The sequence below is a fragment of the Pseudopipra pipra genome, chromosome 9 (genome assembly GCF_036250125.1).
Source record: "Pseudopipra pipra isolate bDixPip1 chromosome 9, bDixPip1.hap1, whole genome shotgun sequence".
NCBI lineage: Eukaryota > Metazoa > Chordata > Aves > Passeriformes > Pipridae > Pseudopipra > Pseudopipra pipra.
Window position 1 is genome coordinate 26,644,344 of NC_087557.1, and position 23,806 is coordinate 26,668,149.

The 23,806-nt window shown below is 40.6% G+C and overlaps 1 protein-coding gene across 7 annotated transcripts in view; it reads right to left on the reverse strand.

Annotated features, from left to right (window-relative positions):
* The window catches only part of MAST2 (microtubule associated serine/threonine kinase 2), a 192,289-nt gene extending 169,186 nt beyond the window's left edge, over window positions 1-23,103 (reverse strand). For all 7 annotated transcript variants that reach the window (XM_064665343.1, XM_064665345.1, XM_064665342.1 and 4 more), the window contains exons 1-2: window positions 22,839-23,103; window positions 2,405-2,552 (exon numbers count right to left, since the gene is read on the reverse strand). In XM_064665343.1, the coding sequence (XP_064521413.1) occupies window positions 2,405-2,552; window positions 22,839-23,006 (316 nt within the window). In that variant the 5' untranslated portion in view covers window positions 23,007-23,103. The remainder of the gene's footprint in view (window positions 1-2,404; window positions 2,553-22,838) is intronic.
* Between the last annotated feature and the right edge of the window lie 703 nt (window positions 23,104-23,806).

Consider the following 23,806-nt stretch of genomic DNA (forward strand, 5'->3'; position numbering starts at 1 on the left):
AAGCATGGTAAATATAGTTGCATTCAACAGATTATTACATGCCCAGGAATCACAGGGAACTAAGACATTTGTTGCAATAAGTAGCAGGAAGGAGGCTACACCTTTAATCATGTATGTGCTGTAGAAAAACACTTATTTTCTCAGAGGCAGAAAGTTATTTTACAAATTCAACTTCACCTTAGAATTAGATGTGAATTATAATATCCATTCCATAGAAGTGGCTGCTGTATTTGGAAGACTCATATAACGTGATTAGCTACGATGTGGGGGGACAGGGAGTGGAAATGGTGTCTTTTTTTTTTTCTTTTTATAACTTGTTTACATTCATTTTCTGTGACAGTTGAGCAATGGGCCAAGTACACACCAACAGAATGAGTCAAAGTGTATGAGACGAGCAGGCTCAGCTTTGGCCAACGAACAGAGACACAGCATATTAGTACATTTTTCCTAGTCCCACTCAAGCTGCTTACAGCTGTGGGCATGATTTTCATGGCTTGTTCATTTTCAAGACAATGTACAAATACTATGACTCCTCTTGTCTACAGAGTTCTAAAACCACAGAAATGTACACTGCTGTAATTATCTCTGTACAGCACTAACAAAGATATCCTATAATAGCAAGTCAAATGACATAATTATCTAACAGTTCAAAATACCTGTGCCTGAGAGCAAGAACAACTTTAAGTTTCCAGAATATATAGTTATCACTATCTCCTTTTAGTTCCACAAAACCTGAATCCAGGAGGACAGAATTCCATCAAGAGTCAAATCTCAGCCAACCATACATGAATTGTGCAAAAACTCTTCTGATTCTGTTGCAAAAAATAAGGTGGAATCATTTTCAGGATGGAGCTTTAAGCTAAAGCCTTTCCCTATCATGCCTTAAGTTCTAAACACATTGAAAATATACATCTGAACATGTACATTTTCTTTATCCAGCTGGGTCAGATAGACCTTGTTGGGGCTCTTTACCCCATCCCGAATCAGGCTGCAGTGGATTGAAAAGTCATTAAGATGAAGCAACAAGTTCTGGAGAACATAGAGTTCTTGTGAATTTTTTGTTCTGAAATGAGAATCAACAAAAGAGCAGGGTTTCCAGTTTTCCTGCTTCCACCTATTTGCTTTGCTTTCCCCTACTCGAGGGGAAAAAAAAAAAAGGCAAATTATGGTACTAACTTGGGCCATTGCAGTCAGCCAACAGCTGTGTAGTTCATGCACTTCTGTTTTCCTCTAGTGATTAACCTACCTTGGAGAGCAAACTTACATGAATACAAAACATGATGAATGTTTCCATTTTTCAGAAACTAGCCACTTATTACAAATAAAACACGAAGCCAAGGCCAAGCCAAAATAAAATATACATACTTTACTGCTTATTTAATTCTATTACACCTAACACCTCAAACATGAAAATATTTATCTTCCTCTGATAAAAAAATGAAGGGACCAGGACTGGATGTATTTTCACCATCATGTAAGTCCATGCTGATGCCAAAAAGGGTAGTTTCATCTTCTTCCTCTTCCCCTCCCACCTGAGTGTTTTCAGCTCTTCTAGTTCTTGCACTAACATGCAAATAGGCAAACAGTCAGCCTAATTAGGGAGGAAATGGGCTGCAAGTTAACCCTACACAAAAACAGCAGCATTCAGGCATATCAGCCACTTCATTCTAGACTGACCATGCAGCTCCCCATGCTCTAATTCCAGCATCACAAACTTTGATATCAGCTTTAAACAACTGTAAAACTATGCCCTCGCCCACAAATAAAGCCTTTGATAAAAAAGAAAACTACTGAGCTTGGTCCACTTTTTTTGGCTAATCACTAGCCTATGCTCACTCCATGGTTCTAGAGCTGACAAACTAAAGTCTCTGACAGGGCTGAATATTGCATTCACAAGGAAAAAACCAAACTTAACACAAACTGAAAAAACATCTAGTCTGTAAGCAAGGTTTTTATTTTGAATCACAGTGCTTTTGAAGCCAAAAAGAAACTAAATAGTAATTTGAACCTGATGTAAAAGTCAGCTTTCCAGTAAGAAACAATATGGCAAAGTAGGCAGCTTACATTCAAGTGCTGATGTTAAAAGGGGCAAGGAAGCATCACTGTGTTGCCTAAAGTTTCACCACTCCATTCTTTTAACTTTGCCCATTAAATCTTAGCTTCTAACTTTTCACTGGGCCATATACAGAATTTCAGTCCAAATCCAGACTCCCCTTTTCACTCTTTTCTACTAATATTTTTTCCACATCTTCCTCTTACGTAAAGTTTTGTAAGCTCTGCCAACAAGAGGTCACCTCTAATTTTTAAGAAGTGACTTACTAGTATCTTTTATTACAACTGCTATGCCAACAAGTAATGCTGCATCTTTAATACCAACAAATACTGTTTTTACAAAATGGCATACCTGACAAAGAACTTGCCAAGCTACCTCTTCGTAGCTTGCAGTCATCCTGACTCAGCTGACGATGGAGCTTGGTTTTCCCAGCAGATGAAAAGATGTCAGGATTGCTGAGCTTCCTGCAACGCAGCGGAGTGGACTCCGTTATCATCTCCTGCAGAAAGAAAAACAAGTGGAAGTTTGTTAATGACAGCTCAGGATCTCTTGTCTGAAACATACAATCTCCAGAACATAAAGGAGAATGTTTTAAAAACCACAAACAAACAAGCCCCGCCCCACATACCAACAAAGAAAAAGAAAAAAAAATTAACATTGTAAATCCCCCTCTTTTGTGCCCCATATCAGCGTGGAACACACATTACAACATCCCAGTCAGCTGTGGTCCTTGAACACTACTGCTGCAAGGAATATCATTAATAATAGTCAGAGAAAAGCAATTATGCTACAGCAGTTCTCTTCTCTTACAGTATGTAGGAAAAAAGGCTACCAAGAAAACAGGCTCAGCTTTGGTTAAAGCTATTTCCTGCTAAAGCAAAGAGTACTCTCTCCAATTTTCTTGAATATTTTTTCCATCTAGTCTATGAGTAATGTACATATAAAGAAACTGTTGCAATGTCTATTGCAACCTAAAACTCCTATTATAAGTTGCAGCTCTACGAAGACCACATGTATAACTAAATAATAATTAGAATAGAGATCATCCTTTTGTGCAATGTCTTTGTTATTACTACAAACAAAATTAGACATGTATTTGTCAGAAACACTCCCACACACGTGAATTCCTTTCACAGCACAGAGCAAAATTTCAATCAAAATAGCGTGGGCAGAACAGTGTGAAGCACAACCACAGTGCTTTCCTCCTGCATTTCATTGTTCTGGAGGTGTCAAACTCTCATTCCACACCCAAAGAAGAATTATGAGCGTTGCTATCAGACATGGATTTGAAGATGTGACACTTTCCATTACAGCCCACACAGACGAACTGCTCGAGTTCTCCCTTCTCTGCAGTAGTGTGAAACATTCCACGTGTCTTAATGGACTGCTCCATTTTATTTCAAATGCCTCTCATTAGCTATACAGCACTTCAAGCCATGCTTATCCTCATAAAAATCTCATCTGAGGCAGAAAATAAACTTCCCCTGCGTGATACGTCACCGCACAATTTAACATGGTTTTAAATCATGTTTAAATCAAAAACTAGTAGAGGTTTTTAATTAAAATTTGCAGATTCCAGTCTAAATCTATTTCTAAAGCCATTAATTCAAATCTATTCAGTCTGCAGTGTTCTGTATCAAACTGTCAAAACCTCAAGGGGAAGGGAAGGGAGGAGAGGGAGATGAATAAAGTGGTTTTTCATGGGGAAAAAAACACCAGATTTGGGATTTAAAACAGAATTCTCATTCAGCTCTGAGTCACTCATTCTCAACCTTTTGTAGACCTTGTCTCCTTCTAATCAGGAAATCTTTTGGCACCTCATAACAGTAAATAACTTTGTTATTTGTTTGAGGGACAGCAAAGCTTTGCTCCACGTTGACTTCAATGGTGCATCTTTCCCAAGCTGCTCTAGATACAATTTCTTCCTCTGGTTACAGTCAGACTTTCAGTCGCCACAGTGTCTAAACCAGATCAAGAGAGACACCTGGGTAACAAAATAGGTCACTTCACTTACCCAGTTCACCACACAGCTGCAGTTGTGTTGGTGCAAGAGCGGGGAGAGGCTCAGAAACAAGTGACCTGGGGTAAAGAAAACTGCTCGAGCTGAAAACTGTTTTAATCTTATGCTTCCTCACACGCATCTTGGAGCAAAGAGCCTCACATTTTCATTTGTCTCTGACCTTTCCCACAAAGGCACTGAATTCCCTCATTTCCAGCAGCCTGTACTTCTGCTTTTCTGTCATTTAGAGAGCTGAAGGGACAGCGACCTGTCTTTCTGTTTGTACTTGGGAGTAAGGCAAGTCATTTTAAATTGCAACATTAGCTGTACCCCTGCACCCCTCTGTAAGCTGCAGAGAACAAGGGCAGAAAGTCTTTGCTGTTTCTATTTGGGATGGCAGAACATGGTTACATATGTATACATGTCTGTATGTAGACATACAGAAACATACACACACTTTTAATATAGAATGTCCTAAATGCCCAGACTGTCTAAAATGTAGCACGTGTTTCCCACCTGTGACAGTCTGAAATTATCCTACCTCAAAAAAAACCAAAAAAGCAAACAAACAAAACAAAACAAACAAACAAAAAAACCTCCAGGTTATAAACAAATTACTTAAAAACCTCATCCAGCCTACCCCCTCACACTCCTTATGTTTCAATTACAACAAATGTTCCCAGCATTCCTCAGGATCCAGCTACTTCCCTGAAACTTCACCTATGTTTAAAGGCCCCATGCCCAAGATACTACTGGTCACCCCACAGCCTGCTCTAATAAATCCCTAGAAAAGTCAGATTTTTCTTCCCATTCTCAACCTGCACAGGCCATTGCCGTGATTGTCTTGTCTCCACCACTTCACGTAGATCCCTTTAGGAAGGGGAAGCACAGTCCTGCTTGTTGAGCTGATGCAACTGTAGCTGCTCTTCTACCACGTTCAGCTGAGTTGGGACAGGGGAAGGAAGAGGGCAGGGGGTGGTTACAGAGGAGCTGGTGCCACTAGAAATGGCATCTGCCCACCTGGCTGCTGCCCATCACTCCCCAAATACATCTGCACCCAAGAAGACTGTACAAAAACAATTTTAAGCTTATTGTATTAATACTCAACAGCAGTTAAAATTTTAAGATTAATTTGAAGATAAGTGCTCTAACTGGGACTTCTTTGCTCAAGGTATTGAGGGTATTTGTTAGTGTGTTTGGGGTTTTATTTGTTTTGTTGCTTTAGTTTGTTCCCCTCAGGTGCACATTCACCTCCCCTCCAACACACCCACAAACACACACAAATATACATCTCACCAGTCCTCCTCAGTGAACTGCAACTGAATAAGAACATTCATTCACTTGGGGCACCAGAGTAAGGAAAGGCACTAAAGTCAGTAACAAAAGTACTCTAAGTCATGTTACCAGCAATTTCTGTACTCTACATCTTTCTCTACCCATAGACATTCACATACCCCACCAGACAAAGAATGTGCCCACTTCCCTACCCTTTCCCCTTCCCCTCTATGCAGAGTCTCTTTTTATTGGCAAAAATAATTACAAATTTTTAATGTCTTCTTAAGTTACAGTACACAAGTTTTGTAGATTTGGTAATCCAAAGTTCCCCAACTGAAGGAGCACGTGGAGCACTGAAGGGCACATCTACTCCTACCACCATTTCTGCTCAGCTACAACACCCTGCCTACACACACCTTTCAGCTCAACCCAATGGCATATGCTACTTCTCAAAAACACAAATTCCATTCAAAATTAATTCTTTCAGCAGCTGTCCCCAGCTTAGGCAACTCCTTCCCACCAGGCCTTGTACCACAAAGATATGAAAGGAACAGTAGAAAGGTAACAGCTTCCCACAGTCACCAAAGAATCCAGGCTGTCTTCTACACAAGATAGATTTGGTACATATCACATATGGGAATTTCCTCATAAACTCTTTTTTTGTTAAGCACATAAACACTTGGGCAATATTCAGAAGACTACGTAGGTGTTGAGTGTGTTGAAGAAAGGGACTCCAATCGTATTGTGCAGGTTTATATACTGTTAAACTTATTTTTCAAATATATATTAAAAAAGGAAAAATAAGGGCACTGTTCTGAGACACCGTTCTGTTTTAAAAAATGCTAAGTACATCACAGCCAGTTTAAAATTTCATTTTCTAAGAGCTGTGCCCATATTGTGTCAGCAGAACAATGAGGAGGGAAAGTTTTAGCCTGAAAACAATAGAGTTGTCTTTCACAAGACTGCAATTTATTTCACTCATCCATCAAAACCCAGCTTTGATATTGCAGTTCATGGATGAATTGCATAGAAATAGCAGTGGATTACATTACCACTCTTAAACAAGGAAGGAAAAAAAAAAAAACCTAGAGGAAGAGATTTTTCCTTGTCCTTGCCCCAAAGCAATGCATACAAAGAACACAAAAATCTTACGCAACATTCCAAATTGCTGAATAAAGAAACTCTTTGCAGTGATAGAATCTTGCTTACAAGCTTTCAAACTACTAAATTAGACTACCAGAGCAAGTGGTTGGAGATTAGATTACATAGCACGGACTGCCATAATTTTAAGGACTCCACTTCCATTTTTCAAAAGAAAAAATCCTTACAGCTTTAGAGATTAAAGCATTAGTAAGCACGTAACAAACACTTTGCTCACACCGTGTGAAGAGGACTGTGAGCCTCCCTCCATTAATTTCTTTTCAAAGGTGATAAAGAACTTAATTTACTTTGGGCTTGTGGCTTTTGCCACAAGTTAAAAATCAGGTTCAAGCAGCCAGCTGAATCCTGCAAAGCTTAGGGCTGAAGATAAAAGAGTCACAGTCTTGGTTTGCTGGGCAAAGGTTATTCCTATCAGTCCCTACAAAGGTGCATAAAAATTTGCTCACGTAACTTGAAATAGCAGGATATGAAGAAAAACGGCCAAAGCTTTTCCTGAACAGCAAGAGTCTGCATTTTTCAACTTGGTCACTCACCACACTTGAACAGAAGAAGTGTTAAAATAGTTGTGGTACTGGAATAACACATGAATGTGTTTCTCTTGCCTGAAATCTCCCATTGGGATTATCACACTCAGCTAGATGGAGAACCAGACAGGTTGCAACAATAGCTGCTGACAAAAAGACAAGAAACCAAACGTGGCTCCTGACGTGCAAGATCACATTAATATCCCATATTAAATTCTTGATCTGGTAATTTCAAAACACAGCTACAGGGAACCTTCTCAGTCATTTTTTCCATTCCACTGCACAAGGAAAGTCTTCCATGCAATTCAAGCAGGAAAGAAAAGAACAAACCCGTATACCATGACAAAGGTTTTCAGAGGCTCTTTTGTTTCCCCATTGTTCATTTAATGGTGCTGCAGGAGAGCAGCACAGCACAGGTCCTTTATCTACAAATGGCAGGTGAATACTGCAAGTGTGGATGTGTTTTCCTTGGACTGCCAAGTGAAGTATCTCCCAGTGGGACTGATACATCAGCAACAGATCAATGTTAGGAGAAAACTTCTTAAGCCCTGTCTTTATGGCCTACATTTGAAATGTAATATCATCCAAAGGACACTTCCTTACATGTAACTGTGTTATAACTAACTTAAAAATATATACTTCCTAGTGATCTCTGTGAGAAGCAAAAATACTCAGCTGTGACTAACAAATATTCATGACTGCAGGTCAAAACATGTTAAACTGTTAGCCATGGGGTGGGGAATCTACACAAAAGTTTTCTATGAACAACTAATCCATTAATGAGAAAAATGAGAAATCTTTTTTTTTTAAGCCTAATGAGCATAACAACCTCAGGTCATCTGGAAATGAATTCTAGCAAACTGTCTGAAGGAATAATGACAATTTAACTACAACGAATTGGCAAAGGATCCACTATTATTAGCCCATCTTGTAAGGAAGATAACTAATGAGCAATGTAACTTGAGGGTAGCTTGATATTTTCTCAATTTTTTGAAAGTAATAAAAACAGTCAACACTGAAAGCTGCATTTTCTATTTTTTAACACAGTACTGTTTGTCCTTTAAAAGATAAAAGCCTATTGTGTCAGGGCTGTGTGCATATCTGAGAAGCATTCTTTTTCTTCTCAGCCTTTCCTCATCACTTTATATAACCTTATCTTTCATGCCCTCAATGAAAGATAAATCTGATCCTGTCATTAGGCTTGCTGTAATATACTCTAAAACACACTGAAAAAAAAGAAAATTAAAGGCCTAGAGAACAGATCAAAAACCAAATATCTACCTATATAAGTTGCAATTAGCACAATGGAATCATAGTGTTTATGTTTAGTGTTCAGCACTGAAATTTGCTTTAACTTTCTAGTCTGGACATTACATATTTAGGGAAGAGGGCCAGCAGTTCACCAGGAAGTTGAGGTGAGCCCCAATGTGACCAAAATTGTAGGCTAAATAAGTATTTGCAACTAAGACTCTTTTTAACTGTTTCTGCTTGACTCCATGTACTTGCCAGCAGCACCCTAAAAAAATGTCAGAGACATTTTTTTCTTGATTCTGTCAGAGCAGAATCAAGGAAAATTACATTAAATCAACACAGCCTCTTAGGGGCTAGAATATATTGGTTTATGACACCAACAAGAGAGAAAAGCTTTACAGACTGTATTACATTATACAAAAGTGTCATCATTTTTAAAGACAGAAGAGTTCTACAGTATTTTTCTCTTCAGTGGACTTATTTGAAGAACTTTGCAATAAATCCCAACATTGCTACAAAGGTAAATATATAAACTTAACTTAGTGTCAATATTAAGCTTCCAAAATGACTGCAAAGCCAAGTGTGATTGGCCACAGTGATGGTTTTCAGCACCTCATGCACACATTTACCATTCTGAATACCTCTGTGCACTCACCTGAGGTTATAACACAGGTGACAGAAAAGTTACAAGTTTAAAACTTTCTGTATTTAAAAAAAAAAATCCCACAGTTAAAAGCAAACAAACAAGAAAAAAAGGAATGTTTCCTTCCAATATCAGAAGCCTATACTATCTGATACACCCTCATTATCTTGTTCTTCCAATGAGAATATTCTTTTTTTATATCACAGCACTTCAGGAAACAACTCCAAGGAATGTTTGATTGGAACTAATGACTGAGAAGATTTAATGATTCACCAGGGAAGTCGGTGTTGTTAACTTTGCTGTGAAGTATCCCAGCTGCAGGAACACATTAAAAAGCTTGTTAAAAAGAAAAAGTAAATATTTACAACTGTGTACCTTATTAGCCCCTTTCTGAGGGCCATTGAGATGCAGAATCATTTTATTCCTAATGGAACCACAGTCTAGAAGACAAGGTAATTGACGATTAAATGATATCAGCTTGAATGTTTGGTCCTTATATGAAAACACAACACCACATGGCTTAAACAAAGTATTCAGGATCTCCCTAAACAGACAAAAGGGCAGAGTAATTCTTGAATTCAGCTTGTAAATGCCTAAAGCCAAATGAATTTTATCAACAGAAGAAAGAGCAACAGAGCCTCTAAAGTCTGTATCAAAATTTCTCAGAAGCTCAAAGAAACCAGTATCAATATATCAAGACTCAAAACCCCACACGTTGCTCAGTAGTTGCACTGACAACAAAACCAGTCTGAACAAAGACACTGCACATTAAAGGCCACACCATTCCTTTATCACTGGTCTTCTACCATGAGTATTGCAAACATTAAAAGAGCAGGGAAATTAACTTCTGGCCAGATAAAACAAAACAGAAACAACTCTATATTTCACCACCCTTACTCCTCTGCTGTAAGGATTAAAAGAAATATGACACCCCCCCCAAAAAAAATGTGATTTGTAATAAAATTTGGGTTTATAAGACATCAATAACACCTTCTCTTTGAAGATTTTCTTTCAATAAACTCAGAAGATGTGCCAAGCATGTGATATTCCTAACACCACTGACTACCATTACTGCAAGTTCTCTTGAGCATCCTGTGCATTATCCAATACTCATTTATCTTCTCTATTCTTGTCTATTAGACTTTATGCAGTTAAACAGAGGTCTATGTTTAGATTTGCTAAAGACCACACTCCCCAGCAGCAGCAAACCAAAACTTTTCTCATTTGTGAGTTTCTTAAAGATGTATTGAGATACCCATTACACAGAAAACACTGGATTTAACAGCTTTTATTACAATTATGCTGTGACACAGACTAGAATGGGAACTGCTTATGGAACCAGGCAAGGAGCAGAAACAGCTGCATTTTAAGCTGTGTAGGCAAAGAGACCTCTGATTTCATATTGGCTATAAAAAGAATTACCAGAGCATTCTGCAGGGCACCTTGATTCCCTGCAACACTGATGCTTCTCTTTTTTTTTTTTTTCCAATGAGTGAGCTCTCAGATCTCCAAACATATTTATTTTTATGTACGTGGTCTCCTGTCTCATTCACAGAGAAAGAGCAAAACAACGTAAAATACCTACTTAAACCTGTGTAAATTCTGTTTAATGCCCACAAACAAAGTTACAATCAAGTAATTTTCCTTAGGAATGTAAACTCCCACGGGTTTTTTTCCTAGGGAGGAAATGAACAAGACCTAGTGATAAGTTAAAAGTTCATTCAATTTATACAAACAAACAATTGCTTCATAGCAATAGACGTGGAAGAGAGTTTCACCTGATTTTATGGATTACAGATCGGAATCTCCCAATCAAATTTCAAAAACTGAGAAGTTATCTGCATTACCATTTGACTCTCAGCCCAAAACAATATAGAATTTTCTATGTCTAAGGCACAAATAAAATATATTTAAAACTAAAATATTGAAAAAGCTGAAAATACAACTTTGGCAAGTGAACAATAACAGTGTATTAAAATTTGCATACTGTATAAAAATTACTTATTTCCTAGTAATGCAGAGTTCTAATCTTGTTTTGAAAAGAGCACTTTCCAAAGAAAAATGTTAAGAATCATTAAGTTTGAAGTACAATCCCAAATAAAAGTCTCTATTGGTCCACTGTGAGATATAGCACTTAAAAAAAACAACTATCACAAGACTAATGGGGCTGGAGGAAAGAAATCCATGCCCAATTGCTGTTCCAAGGCTTTGTTTCAAATCAAGCTGCCTACAAAGAAAAGAAAAAGGTAACTCCACTTTGGCAAAGAACTACTCAGGTGACTTCAAGGGGCTTTTCTAATTCAACATTCAATGACTACTTACTGACACATAATACAATTTTAAGACTCAATTGTGATTTTTAAAGCTCACTCAAACTGCACTCGTTTCACAAAGTATGAAACCGAAAAGCACTACAGGGATCCACTTCATCCACACTAATTTTTTTGCCCAGGATGCTTTTATGTATCACAGCTATGATCTGAATACTAGTAGTAATGAAAGACCTTCATTTGCAGTATTAAAAAAAAAAAAAATAAATACTTTGTTTTGTTTGTGAGAGTGCAAGTTCCAATCCTGTGGCATCAATATTTTTGTTTCCATGAACCATTTGCAACCTTCTCACTTCCTACCACAAATGAGAAAAGCAGATCGATTCAGAGCAAAAAATAAGAAGCACTTATGTGAACAAATCTTCCCTGAGAACAAGTTTTCACTCAAACTCAATAGCAGATCTGCATATATGGAACAAAAAAAAAAATTATCATTTTATTATAAAACTGTAAATAGAACTACAAATGGCTTTAGAGCTGCACAAAATTAAGTCAACCTTTGGAAATTCAACAACTGCTCAGTCCTTAGCTTTTCTTAACAGAAATCCCATTAAACAGCAAAGATAAACTAATTCACAATTCTTATCAGTGGCTGCACAAAGAAATGGAGACTCTACAATCTGGCACAAAACCTTCTCCGCACCAAGCAGCATAATACAATTCCATCACAAAGAAACAAAAGGCAAATTTTTTTTCAAGGACAAGACATGTATTTCTTCCCCGAGAACAAAAACAATGCCCAACTGTTGGGTTTATGAACACCACCGTGCCTTGAGCTCCAACTGAAAGACTGGAGTCAGCAGACACTTCTGCTCAAGTGTCTGCTAAACTGGCAAATCAACACTGTAAACAGATCCTCCTCTGTCCTAAAACTGGGGGGAAATGCAAATGTCAAAGAAAATATGAGTAACTCACTGAAATGCATAATTTAACTTTCAGGCACCGTGTATTTTTGCCATCTTCACGTTGGACAGGTCCAATTTAAGTCAATTAATAAAAGAGAGAAGGACATAGTTACTACTAACGTGTCACTGCATCCATCTATGCCTGAATGTTTAGACATCTAAATGCCTACAGTCACTGCAGTAACCACATGACTCATTTATAAGCTTTCTCTAAAACAGTGATTATAATTTATTCATTTGTTCTCTGGTCTCCTGGTGCTGTCCAGAACACTTGACATCAGTTCTGACCACCTCGTTTCCTTTTAAAGGTCTTTTCTAGGGCTCCATCTTGAAATGTTATTTTTATGATAATAAAGTGCTTGTAAATACACTAAAGATTGAATGGTGTGATTTTAGCAACTAATAAACCTGTTTCAATTACTGGAATTACTAGTTATTCCATTTTTGAGATGACATTGCCTTGCTCTGGGGCACTACAAAAGCTTCTTTACAATAAAACTGGACAAAAGATACAATCATAAGAAGAACTGCTCCTCTTAGCTTGTCCTCAGTGAACAGAGGACATGCAACTACCAGATTAACAGAACAAACATTAAAAAAAAAAAAACAAGGCAAGACATGAAATTATTTCACTACCTATCACTGCATTTTTCCCCTAAGTAGCACCACAAATCTCCATTACACACTCTTCCAGTTTTGCCTTTCCTAGAGTTTAACACTTTGCTTGCATTAGTGAAGTTGGACTCTCTGAAAGCCCCATGAAGGACAAAGGTATCTATGCAGTTTTGTCCATTTGTGTACTTGCTTTGTAATGACAAATTGTACTTTAAGAAAGAGTGCAGAGAAATGCAATTTGATAATTGTGAGCTGTATGCTCTTCAGTGCAAAAAGAAGCAAACCCCAAGTTTAATACCTGGAATAACCTGAAATAATAGAATCATAGAATGGTTTGGGTTGGAAGGGACCTTTAAGGTCAATTCATCCAACCCCCCTGCCATGGGCAGGAACATCTTTAACTAAATCAGGTTGCTCAGAGCCCCATCCAACCTGACCTTGAACAATTCCAGGGATGGGGCATCCACCACCTCTCTGAGCCTGTCCCAGTGTGTCACCACCCTCACTGTAAAAAATTTCTTTCTTATATCTAATTAAATCAACCCTCCTTCAGTTTACAACCATTTCCCCTTGTCCTATCCCAACAGGCCCTGCTAAAAGAAATCAACACAGAAGACAGTCCTCCTAGAAACACAGAACCACACTTAAACCATTTGTAGAGTCTAATTCAGGTGTTTGTGCAGTCCTTCTGCATGTGTATGCCTCTGAAAGTGATGAAGACAGCAATGCATAAGCAGCAGCACCAAGTCTGATTATACAAAGTACCAGAAAGGCATATTGGAAAACCAATATATTAGAGAACTAGGTTTTTTAAATCGTTCTTGTTGAGCTCAAAACATGACAGCTGTATTTTCAAAGGGTAAAAGGAGAACATGCTTGAGCACTAGTTAATCAATCTGACAAATACTACATTTCATAAAAGTCTTCAAGCTTCCTGAAATACAGCTACAGTATTTTCTCAAGTTTTTATCCAACAGACAGCACTGAATTCTCCTCACTCCTCAGTGGATTTCCTTTTGCACTTAGTTTTTGTTTGCTTGGAATAAGAAAACACAGCAAAGTGTCTCAAATCTTAGTTTAACTGCACACATAATTTAGTCTTTAGCAAAACTGCTTTCCCTTTGCTTCAGGCCAGCACTTGTTTATCATTGTAACCTTTCTGTACTTCCTCTTCGGTCATGAAAGACAATCTGGTCTGTGAACTCTTCCATCAAATCCAATAAGGGAAAAACCAACAGGGATGGCAGGACCTACAGAATCTGCTACTTGTTTTTCAACCCTGTTGTGCTGGCAGCTAACGTATCCAAGTGATAAATGCACACAGGGTACACTGAGCTTATTTCCACAAGACAGCTCCCAGTCACTGCAAGAAGTTAGGGTTAGCAGAATGAGTCTCTTGCAAGCAAAAACTTTACTGGAAATCTGCCTTGGATGGATTGATGGGCGTTTGCACAACGTGCAGTTCATGGAATCTGCACTCCAGAAGTGCTTCTTATTCTGACTATTGTTGAGTATTTTTACTATTAGCAGAATAAGCTGAGATGTCAAGCACCTACAACAAGAGTTTCATAATACAGCATGATGCAGTAAAGGCCAAGAAAAAAAATTATCCCAGTGGCATTCAATTAATTAGTTAAATAACTTATTTTGGCTCTGATACTGCTGAAAATGTTTATGGTGGACTGCTTGTCACACCATGTAACAAAAAACACTAGAGAAAATCTTCCTATACACACAGATAAAAACATGTGTGAACTAAAATTGAATCAGAAATTATATTTCAAAAATTCCTATGACTACACCCCCCACAGTCCAACCTCAACAGTGCCACCTGCTTCTGGAAATTTAAAAAGGTAGATGGAATGTTTTGAAGTGCTGTCTTGCATTCATGAAAATCCAGACCAACTAAAAGGTTTTGGAACATTTTTTATTGTTAAAGTATTTACTATACATACAACAGAAAGTGAAAATATTTATGATGGACTTCCAATGGCAAAGATATGATTTTTTTCCTGGAAAGAAACACAGCACCATCCTATTTTCCATGTACATAATGGACCGCCCTTAACACCAGAGCAATTTCAAATAGCAAAAAAAGGACAAGCCAGACAGCTAGATCCTCAAATCATTGCTGGGTTTTCAGTCTTGAATCCTCTTTCCTCACTGCACTGTAATGTGTATTTATAATAGAACATTTGAAAATAACTTCTGATAGATCGCTAGATTTAGGGTTTGTGGGAGCTAAGCTGTAAGTTAGATAAAATAACTCACGATAAACACAGCTTAGAGGAAGAACAAGTAAAAAAAAAATTTAAAAAAGCCTTTTTAAAGCTGATTTCAAAGACAGAGGTACTTAATTACACACCAAACAAAGCCTTCAGACCTTTCTACTACAGCAAGATACCACAGAGCATCGATTTCCTATGTCCAAGAGTGACATCTATCATGATACCAAAAAAAAAGTGCATTTTCCTCACCTGAAACAGGTGCAAAAAGGTAGAAATTTTTGGAATGTCCATGGACTCTGCTTCTTCCTCCAAAGAGCAGCATTTTCACCAGACTTCAAATAGTACTACAGCACTACAAAAATACACTGACCACAGCACATCATTATTTGATGTGGAAATGAAATCATTGAGACTATATGACCTGTCCATTTATCTGCTGTGGTTTTTGAGGAACAAGGTCTTGCTGAGTGATGAAGCATTTTGGTTTAGTCTCAAATAGTTCACTAACCTGGTGGTCTTCGCTGCTTCCTTAGCTTCAGCTGCTCAGTTTCCATGAATAAAAATTAAAGAAGACTTTAAAAAAAAAACTTTTATTTTAAATAAATGCCTATTATATCTACAATAATCCACTGCACTTCTTACAAGCACCAAAGCTGACAGAAGACTTCTCTTGGCTCTTTCACTTCTGTACTGCTTCTGGACAAGAAACACAGTGCACCATGTCTCTCCACTGCCTGCTTAGCTATTCTAACATGGAAGATATGAAATTTATGTGACTAATACAAAATATTTGCTCTTACTCTTCACTTGCGATGGGAAATCGAAATCTCACATGGGCCAACTGAATCATCTAAGCTGCTGATGCAATGCCTACCTACTTATTGATTTACACAAAAGAGTTTTGTCCATTAATATCCAACTTAAAGAGATGTTTCTATTCTATCAGGCCAGAGAAGTGCCATCAGCCTTTTGGTGCCACTTTGCTCTTATCTAAGCCCATTACAGAATCAGTCACTTGACTCTATGTCCCTTTTGTCTGCTTCTAGATTAATCTTTTGGCTCAATTCTGTTATTATCTAATAAGCACATTGCAGAATTGATCACTTGACTCTATTCCCCTTTGCCTGCTTTTAGATGACTCTTTCCCTCTGTGACTTTTTCAGTCCCCCACACTTCTAAACATTAGTATGAACAAACAAGTGAACTCAGAGAAACAGGTTGCCAGGAGCCATTGCTGCCCGGTCAGGACTCAGAGAGGCAAAACTATGGCTAATAAAGAAGTCAGATGTTGCTTTAGCTCCCTGGATAAAACAGGCACAGGACACAATTACCCTAAAATCAGCCCTCAACAACAACAGCCATGTCCCAAAACAGGTAGCCAGAAGCACCTATGTGAACAGATATTTGCTGATCTTCCAGAACTCAGCACTTCATCCCTCCCTTGATAAGAAGGGGCAATGATGTTTACAGAATGTATTTGGCTATGATTAATCTATACTTGCTTTTATGGAATCTGTAACTGTGAACAGTAAAACCTACACTTGATTGCAAATGTGATCTGCATTGCTAGAAACAAGCCCATTTTATTCTGTTTATTTACTTATATTTTGAAATAAACTTCTACCTTCTTCAGATTAAGTTTCATCCCAGCTTGTAGATTTTGATATGAAGTTGTAAGAAACATGTTTGAGTGTTGCAGGACTCAGGGTCCATGGCTGGGTAGCTGCAACACAGCTCTGTTCAGCAACCTGAGAGACAGAGCTGTAGAGAAAACTCAGAAGCAAAGTGCCAGCTGAAATACAAAAGCTTTCTTCTTCACCTATCAAACAAAAGGGAAGACTCATAGTAGAAATAACCAAAGAACACCAAACTGTTCTGCAGTCTACACACAGGGCTCAGCACACCAGTGGTACTGTCTTTACTAGCACTGATGGCACCTGGAGAGAAGAGAAAAAAGAGAAAATGCTTATTATACTTAAAGTACAGAAGTTCTGATTAGGAAAAAAGAAAGATCTCTTCAGTTTCCAGGCTTGCCACGCAGCAAGGAAAGCATAGGAACAGCTTCTTTGCAGCTGTGGAGACAAAATAAATCTGAGTAGCACTCTGGGGTTTGGCCAGTTTCTCCCTGCTGGTCACTGACTGTTTTCCAGAAAAAGAAAGGGAACAGGGTGAGAAGTCAGTGGAAAAGATCCTTTGCTATTCCTTCCAAGAATTAAAAAAAAAAAAAAAAAAATCCAAAAAAAAAATCAAAATATAATGGCAACTTGAAAGGTGGAATAAGCTTTCTAACCTATTGCTTATAAGTACTTTTGGACCGATTTGCATGATTTGTATGGAGTAGAAATATCCACACATGCATAAGGTTACAAAACCCTCTCTTAGATGACACACCCAAGTGTGGTAATGCAATCCCCGAAATTGTAAAAAGACAAGTACCAAACAGTAGTGTAGAAGCAACCCTGTCTGTGATCACACTATTCCAGATTGCTGCCAGAAAACTACCTATTTTTGGCACACACTCCAAGAGCAATCGGGGTGAGAAAGCACAAAGTTCTAGAAGCAAAAGGACTCCGTGTCTTCTGTTCCAAGCAAAGCTTGCTTTTACATTTCAAATACTTCTACATGGAAAAGAGATCAGATAGTAGAGAATTTTTACTGCCTGTGCTAGCATAGGCATATTCCACAGCTGAAAGTTGGACATTAGACAAAACACGTGTTGAAATAAGATGTCGTTTAGTTTTCTAACTGCGGGAATAATTAAACATTGGCAGAGCTTTCAGAAGAGGTGACAGACACCACGATCTAAGGCTAAGATAAGATCAATTTCTAAGAGAGATGTTTTCATTTATTTTTCACAAAAGCTCCACAAAGGGCACACGTGGGGAAATCACACTGCATAACCTCAGCAACCTATTTTGGTTTGGGGACATGTAGATCTACAAAGTTTCAAACCCAGGTGGAGAAAAAGGAATACTTTTGCTGCTCTCAGAAAATTTGTAGCACTACAGTTCCAAGGGACTGTAATTGTTAAATGATTTAATTGTTAGTCAGCAAGTTACCTTGTTCAAAGCTCAGGAAACACTTTCTATCCAGTGCAGAAATTACTAAATGTACTGTCTGGGGAACATAGATCTCCCTTCTTCAGGCACATCAAAATTTACAACTGGAGATAGTCTGTTGGCATCAGCTGAACGTTTCCCATACAACAAACAGAAATGCAGCAGGGGAGCCTCCAGGTTTGGCAACATTTCAGTCCAGCTCTTAAGCAGCAGCAGCTGAGTTAAACTTTATATATGACAAATGGTCCATCCAACCCAAAATCCTCCCTCCACAACTTGCAGTCCCTCTACCAGCCCCTTGGACTGCTTGTTGAGATTCCGCTACTGTTTCCCCCTTCACCTCTTATTAACCAACAAAACCACAAAGTCATGGAATTTACTCATAAATCTTTTCCTGGCCATCCACAGCAAGAGGAGCAGGAAGCTGCAGGAAGTGAAGGGAAAATGCTGACAAGCATTAGGTCTGTTTCTGTTCCCCCACCTTGTCACATCTCTGAGCAAGGCACCCCTGGGTACCACTGACTAGCTCCCTCCATGCCTTTAGAGCAGGAAATGCCATTCAGGGATACTCAGTGCTCAATATTCTCTATTTTTACTCTTTGGATTCTCAACCTTCATCCCCCTAGACCTGTCACTATACTTCAGCTCTCCTATCTGTTTATTCTCCCCCTGCATTCAGAAGAAGATAGGATTTAGATTTGTTAGGGACAGGTTAACACCCATTCTTCATGCAAAAAAAATTTGTAAAAATAGCAAAGACATTCCCTACAGACAAGGAAAGGGAAGCATCATGCATTTGCCCAATGCCAGCGTTCTCCTAATTGGTAGTTAATCTCAGGTGTTTTCCTCGGGTGGATTCCATCTGCCTATTTAATTATCTTCGCTCCTAATCGCCTCCTCTGAATGATTTTTGCATCTATTACATCCTTTGGGGGAAAAAAAAATTAAAAATACATGCACTGCCTTTTGCATGAAGATCTACCTCATTTAAAGCCTGAGTCCTTGCTTGATAGTAGCAAACAGCAACTGCTTCCTCTACCTACCCCCTCTAGACCTACCATAACCATGTACACTTCCATCATAACCCCCTATACTCAACTCTTCTAGAAAGTGAAGACTCTTTTCTATGAGAACTTTGTCTTCCACCTGAAGTACAAAAATGTAAATAAAAGCACACCCGACAAATATTGGCTATGATCCATGTGAAGTCTTTCACTATAAATATCACAATGTCTCAAACTAATTACGTAAGCATGAAAAGGAAACAGCCTAATGCTTGAAATACGTCCCTGGATGAGGGTGGCTGACATTCATAAGAAACGACCACTTTCACCTCAACTTCCCATTTTTCTCCTTCAGTGTAGTCAGCAAACATCTGATGATTAAGCTGATCTTTTGCAGAAATCCAAGTTGGCTGTGTTTGACAAAGACGCCGTCGCTCAATGAAACTGAACTGTCACAAGATAAGAAGGACAATTCAATTATGAATTAATAACTGATTAACAGGAAATGAGTTGGAACAACGGGTCTTTTTCCCCCAAAAAAGAAGGGTCACCAGTGGGGCCCCACAAGGATCTTTTCTGGGATCAACACATTGCAAAAGCAATGGCCAAAGATCTAAAGAAGACCTTAATGATATTGCTCAAGTGGGCTGTAAAGTATCAGATAAGATTAAATGTAGATAAATATAAAGTGAGGAACAGTATTAAGAAAAACCCTAAATTTACACAGACAATGATAAATTCTGAACTAGTTATTACCTCTTAAAAGAGTGATTGTGGAATTATCATAGTTCCACAGAAGTGCCAACTCACTGCTTAACGACCATCAAGAAAAAGCAGGCAGAAGATTAAAGAATAAAACCCAATATACTCTAGAAGTTTACAAGGTGGCATACACTGAAATACTGTAGCCAGTCCTGCTTATTGTAACTCAGCCCTGTTCCTCCAATTCCTGCATCACTGTCTCCAATCAGGAACACATTAGCAGGGGATGCAAATAACACAGCAAGGGCAATGAAAGGAATGGAGCCACTTCTTTCTAAAACACCCCTGGAACAGTCACAAACAAGGGATGGTAAATGAAAGAAAAAGTCATCAACCCACAAGCCATGCAGAATAACATGGATTCTCTTTTTCACTGCCTCTTCCAACATAAGAAATAACAAACAAGGCATGAAACCAAGCAGGCAGAAAGTTTAAAAACAAACAAAAATAAGTGTTTTTTCCACACAAAATGTGTTTGAGCCTTGCAACTCGGCCACAGGATGTTGTGGATGCTACGAGCATACACGGCTTCAAATACTGATTGGACAAATTCACAGAAGAAAAAACACACTGGGGGCTCTAAAAACAAACATCACCTCTAGCTCCGGAAACCTGTGAGCCACAAATTACTGGAGGCTGGGAGAGGCATTTCCTCAATACACACTATACTCTTCTCTAAGCATCTGCTTTTGGCAGCTGGGAGAGGCAGGATACTGGGTGAGAGGGATCTTTAATGTGACCAAGTACAGTAATTCTTACATTCTTACGTAACTCATAAAAAAGTGAAAACATTAATCGTATGTACATCGGAACTATAAGCAAAGCACAGCAAAGGACCAGATTTTTGAAGGCCTAAAGGTCAGTACCATGATTAACTGTTGCAGTCACAGTTTGATAAGGACTTTTTTTTTGCCCTCAACACTAGAGTAGCTTAGCCTCTCCCAACCACAAACTTGTGCAAATGTACAGCAAACAAAGAAATGTGAATTTAATTCTGAACGCTCCCTGCAGCTGTGCACACTGTTGCACTGGCACAGCTGAGGGCATGTTACAGGCTTGGAAACAACTGGGCTACTTAAATCAGAAGTGGCCCCAAAGGAAATACTTGTCAAGCTACAGGCTGGATCAGAGGAAATGGAGTATCATTCTGCATCTCAGAAGGCCCTTTTTACCACATCCACACTCTCACCTATGGATGTTTAAAGAAATACTGTATTATTGATATTAAAGACAGAAACACTGAGTTTGTCCCGTTTATTACATTTGTCCAACATATCCATTTATTTCCAGTTGTTTACCACATTTACAAAACATCAAATTAAAGACAAAAGGGGAGAGGGGATGAGGGGTTCTCCTTAAAGGCCGGAGGGCATCTCAGACAGGATGGGTAGAAGTCTTCTTAACTTTAGCTGAAAAACTCCTCAAAGACTCCATCACACCAAATACCTGCCAGCACGGAAAGATTTGCTCCTACAAGTCACATCAGGTCCTAGTCAAGGCACCCAAGCTAAAAACAAACTGGCACTATCTCCCATTAAAAAGCCTTGTGCATCTCAAAAACCAGCATTTCTGAATTCGAAGCCTTCCCAGGTTTGCAGTGTTGATGTTGTTTTGGTGAAGCTTCCCAAGTGTTCAACAGACTGCGAGATACGTGGCATGTTCTGTGGGCCCGGTTTGTAAGTTCAGTTCACAACTACCGAGAACGGAAATAATTCCCTTCAATTTCCACGTCAATGTCACAAACAACACGTCAAAACAGCACAACAAACACCTCGGCATTGCATTTAGCAATAACTCCACACATTTCTGCCTTTAATGGACAGCTGAGAAGGTACTAAGTCACCTCTTCTGATTTCAGGGTTATTTTCTTTTTCCTGAATAAGGATCTCTGCGTTCTTTAATTGTTCCAGGAAGGGATAAAAGGAGCAGCATCTATCTATCAACCACCTGGATTAACAAGGCGCTAGAGAATAAAATGAGTTTACTTCTTCCAGGGCCCTGTCTGAGAAATATATATTCAAAAGATATCCAAGAGAAATACTACTCAAAGACAAAATACAAGTCTCCTATAATTGAAGGCAATGTAATGCAGCTTCCCTAGAAAAAAAAAAACTTAAGAAATTATTTTTAAAATAGCATAAACCTGTGCAACTACGTAAATTTAAGACACCTTTTTGACAAAGAACCTAATTTTTCGCTTTGGTCCAAAATACAGCAAAACAAAGCAATGAATTACTGAATCCTGGGAATCTTCATACTTGTGACACTTCCTCCTACTCCTCAAATAAAAAAAAAATAGCATTAATTATCACCTACATTTTTAAACTGCTGTCATCCCTTGTTTTTCTCGCTTGTAAAACTAGGAATATCAAAACACACCAAAACAAAGTGTTAACAGTCCTAAACTTTGGGTTAGGATGTCTTCAGTATCTCATGCCCAGAAACCCTAAGCAGCAATCAGTGGATCCTATTTTTTGGGGGGATGAAACAGGAGAGAGGATGTATTGAACTTACACTCTCTCACATGTAACAAGCCTACGCATTTTCAAGTACCTGCAAAGGTATGGTACGTTTCCTAAATAAACCACTTCTGGAACTGAGACCTAAAAAATGCTGGGAAACGCATCGTAATTATCGCCGCGACTAGGAGTGACCTACAGAGGGTTACTAGAAAGACGTATTCTGTAATTGTTAATACCAGCAAGCGCGTAAGAGAGGCTCGATTTCACCGCATCCTCCCTCGCTGCTCCACGGGCGCACCGCGGCTCCCGCACCGCTCGCTCACGCCACGCCGGCAGCACCGACACGGCACCGCCGCCACCCCTCCCTGCTCCGGGGGCACCAACCTGCGGGAGCGGCGGGCGAGGATTCCCGGGGGATGCCGCCGCACCGAGCGCCGCCGCCGCTCCCGCCCCGCGCCCGCTCCCCGCGCCGGGATCCCGGATCCCGGCCCGGCCCGGGACAGCGGCCCCGCCACGCGGGGCGCGTCTCCATAACAACGCGACCCCCGCCCCGCGTCCCGGCTTTACCCGCTCCGGCGCCCCCGCGGCCCGGGAGTCCTCCGGCTCCTTCCTGCCGCCGCCCCCCAGCAGGGCGGCTCTGCGCTCCGCCGCGCTGCCGGACACCGCCCGACCGGGCTCCCTCCGCGCCGGCGGCGGCGGCGCCGCTTTGTCCCCCCGAGAGCGGCCCTTCCTCATCGCGGCGGCTTCTCCTCCTCCTCCTCCTCCTGCTCCTGCTGCTCCCGCTCAGCGGCGGCGGCCCGGCCGGGCGCCCATGGCGGGGCGGGCGGCGGTCACGGAGCGCCGGGGCGGCGCGGCGGCCGCGGGCACCTGCGCGCGGGGCGCGCGGGCGCGGACATGCCGCGCGCTCCCGCTCCCGCCGCCTTTCAGCGAGCGCGCCCGCCGCGGCGCCGCCCCCCCCGCCCCGCGCGCCGCCGGCTATCGCGAGAGCCGCGGGAGGAGGAGCGAGACGCGGGGGCGCTGAGGGAGGAAGGGCGGCGGGGCCGCCGGGGGGCGAGAGGGGGGCGCGCACGGAGCCGGGGCAGAGCCGGGGACACCTCGGGGACACCTCAGGGACACCCCGCAGGCCGCGGGCTACCCGGGCGGCTCCGTGCGGCACGGGCTCTGCGCCCGTGTCAGGGCTGCCTCGCAGGAGGAGGCTGGGAGGCGCGGGTTGAGGATGCAGCGTGCGGGAGTGTCACCCCGGCGTGAGGGCAGCGTTTGTGCCCCACAGGATCTCAGTCTCCCTCAGTGGGCATAGTCCAGAACCGTCTGGACGCGATCCCGTGCCACGTGCTCTGGAACTACTCTGCTTGGGAGGGGGACCTGCGGTGCCTTCCAGCCTGACCCATTCAGTGATTCTGTCGTTCTGTGACTCTGAATCACGGAATGTTTCGGGTTGGAAGGCACCGCAGTCGCTCATCTGGTCCCACCTCCCTGCTCAAGCAGGGTCGTCCCAGAGCACGTGGCACAGGATTGCGTCCAGACGGTTCTGGAAT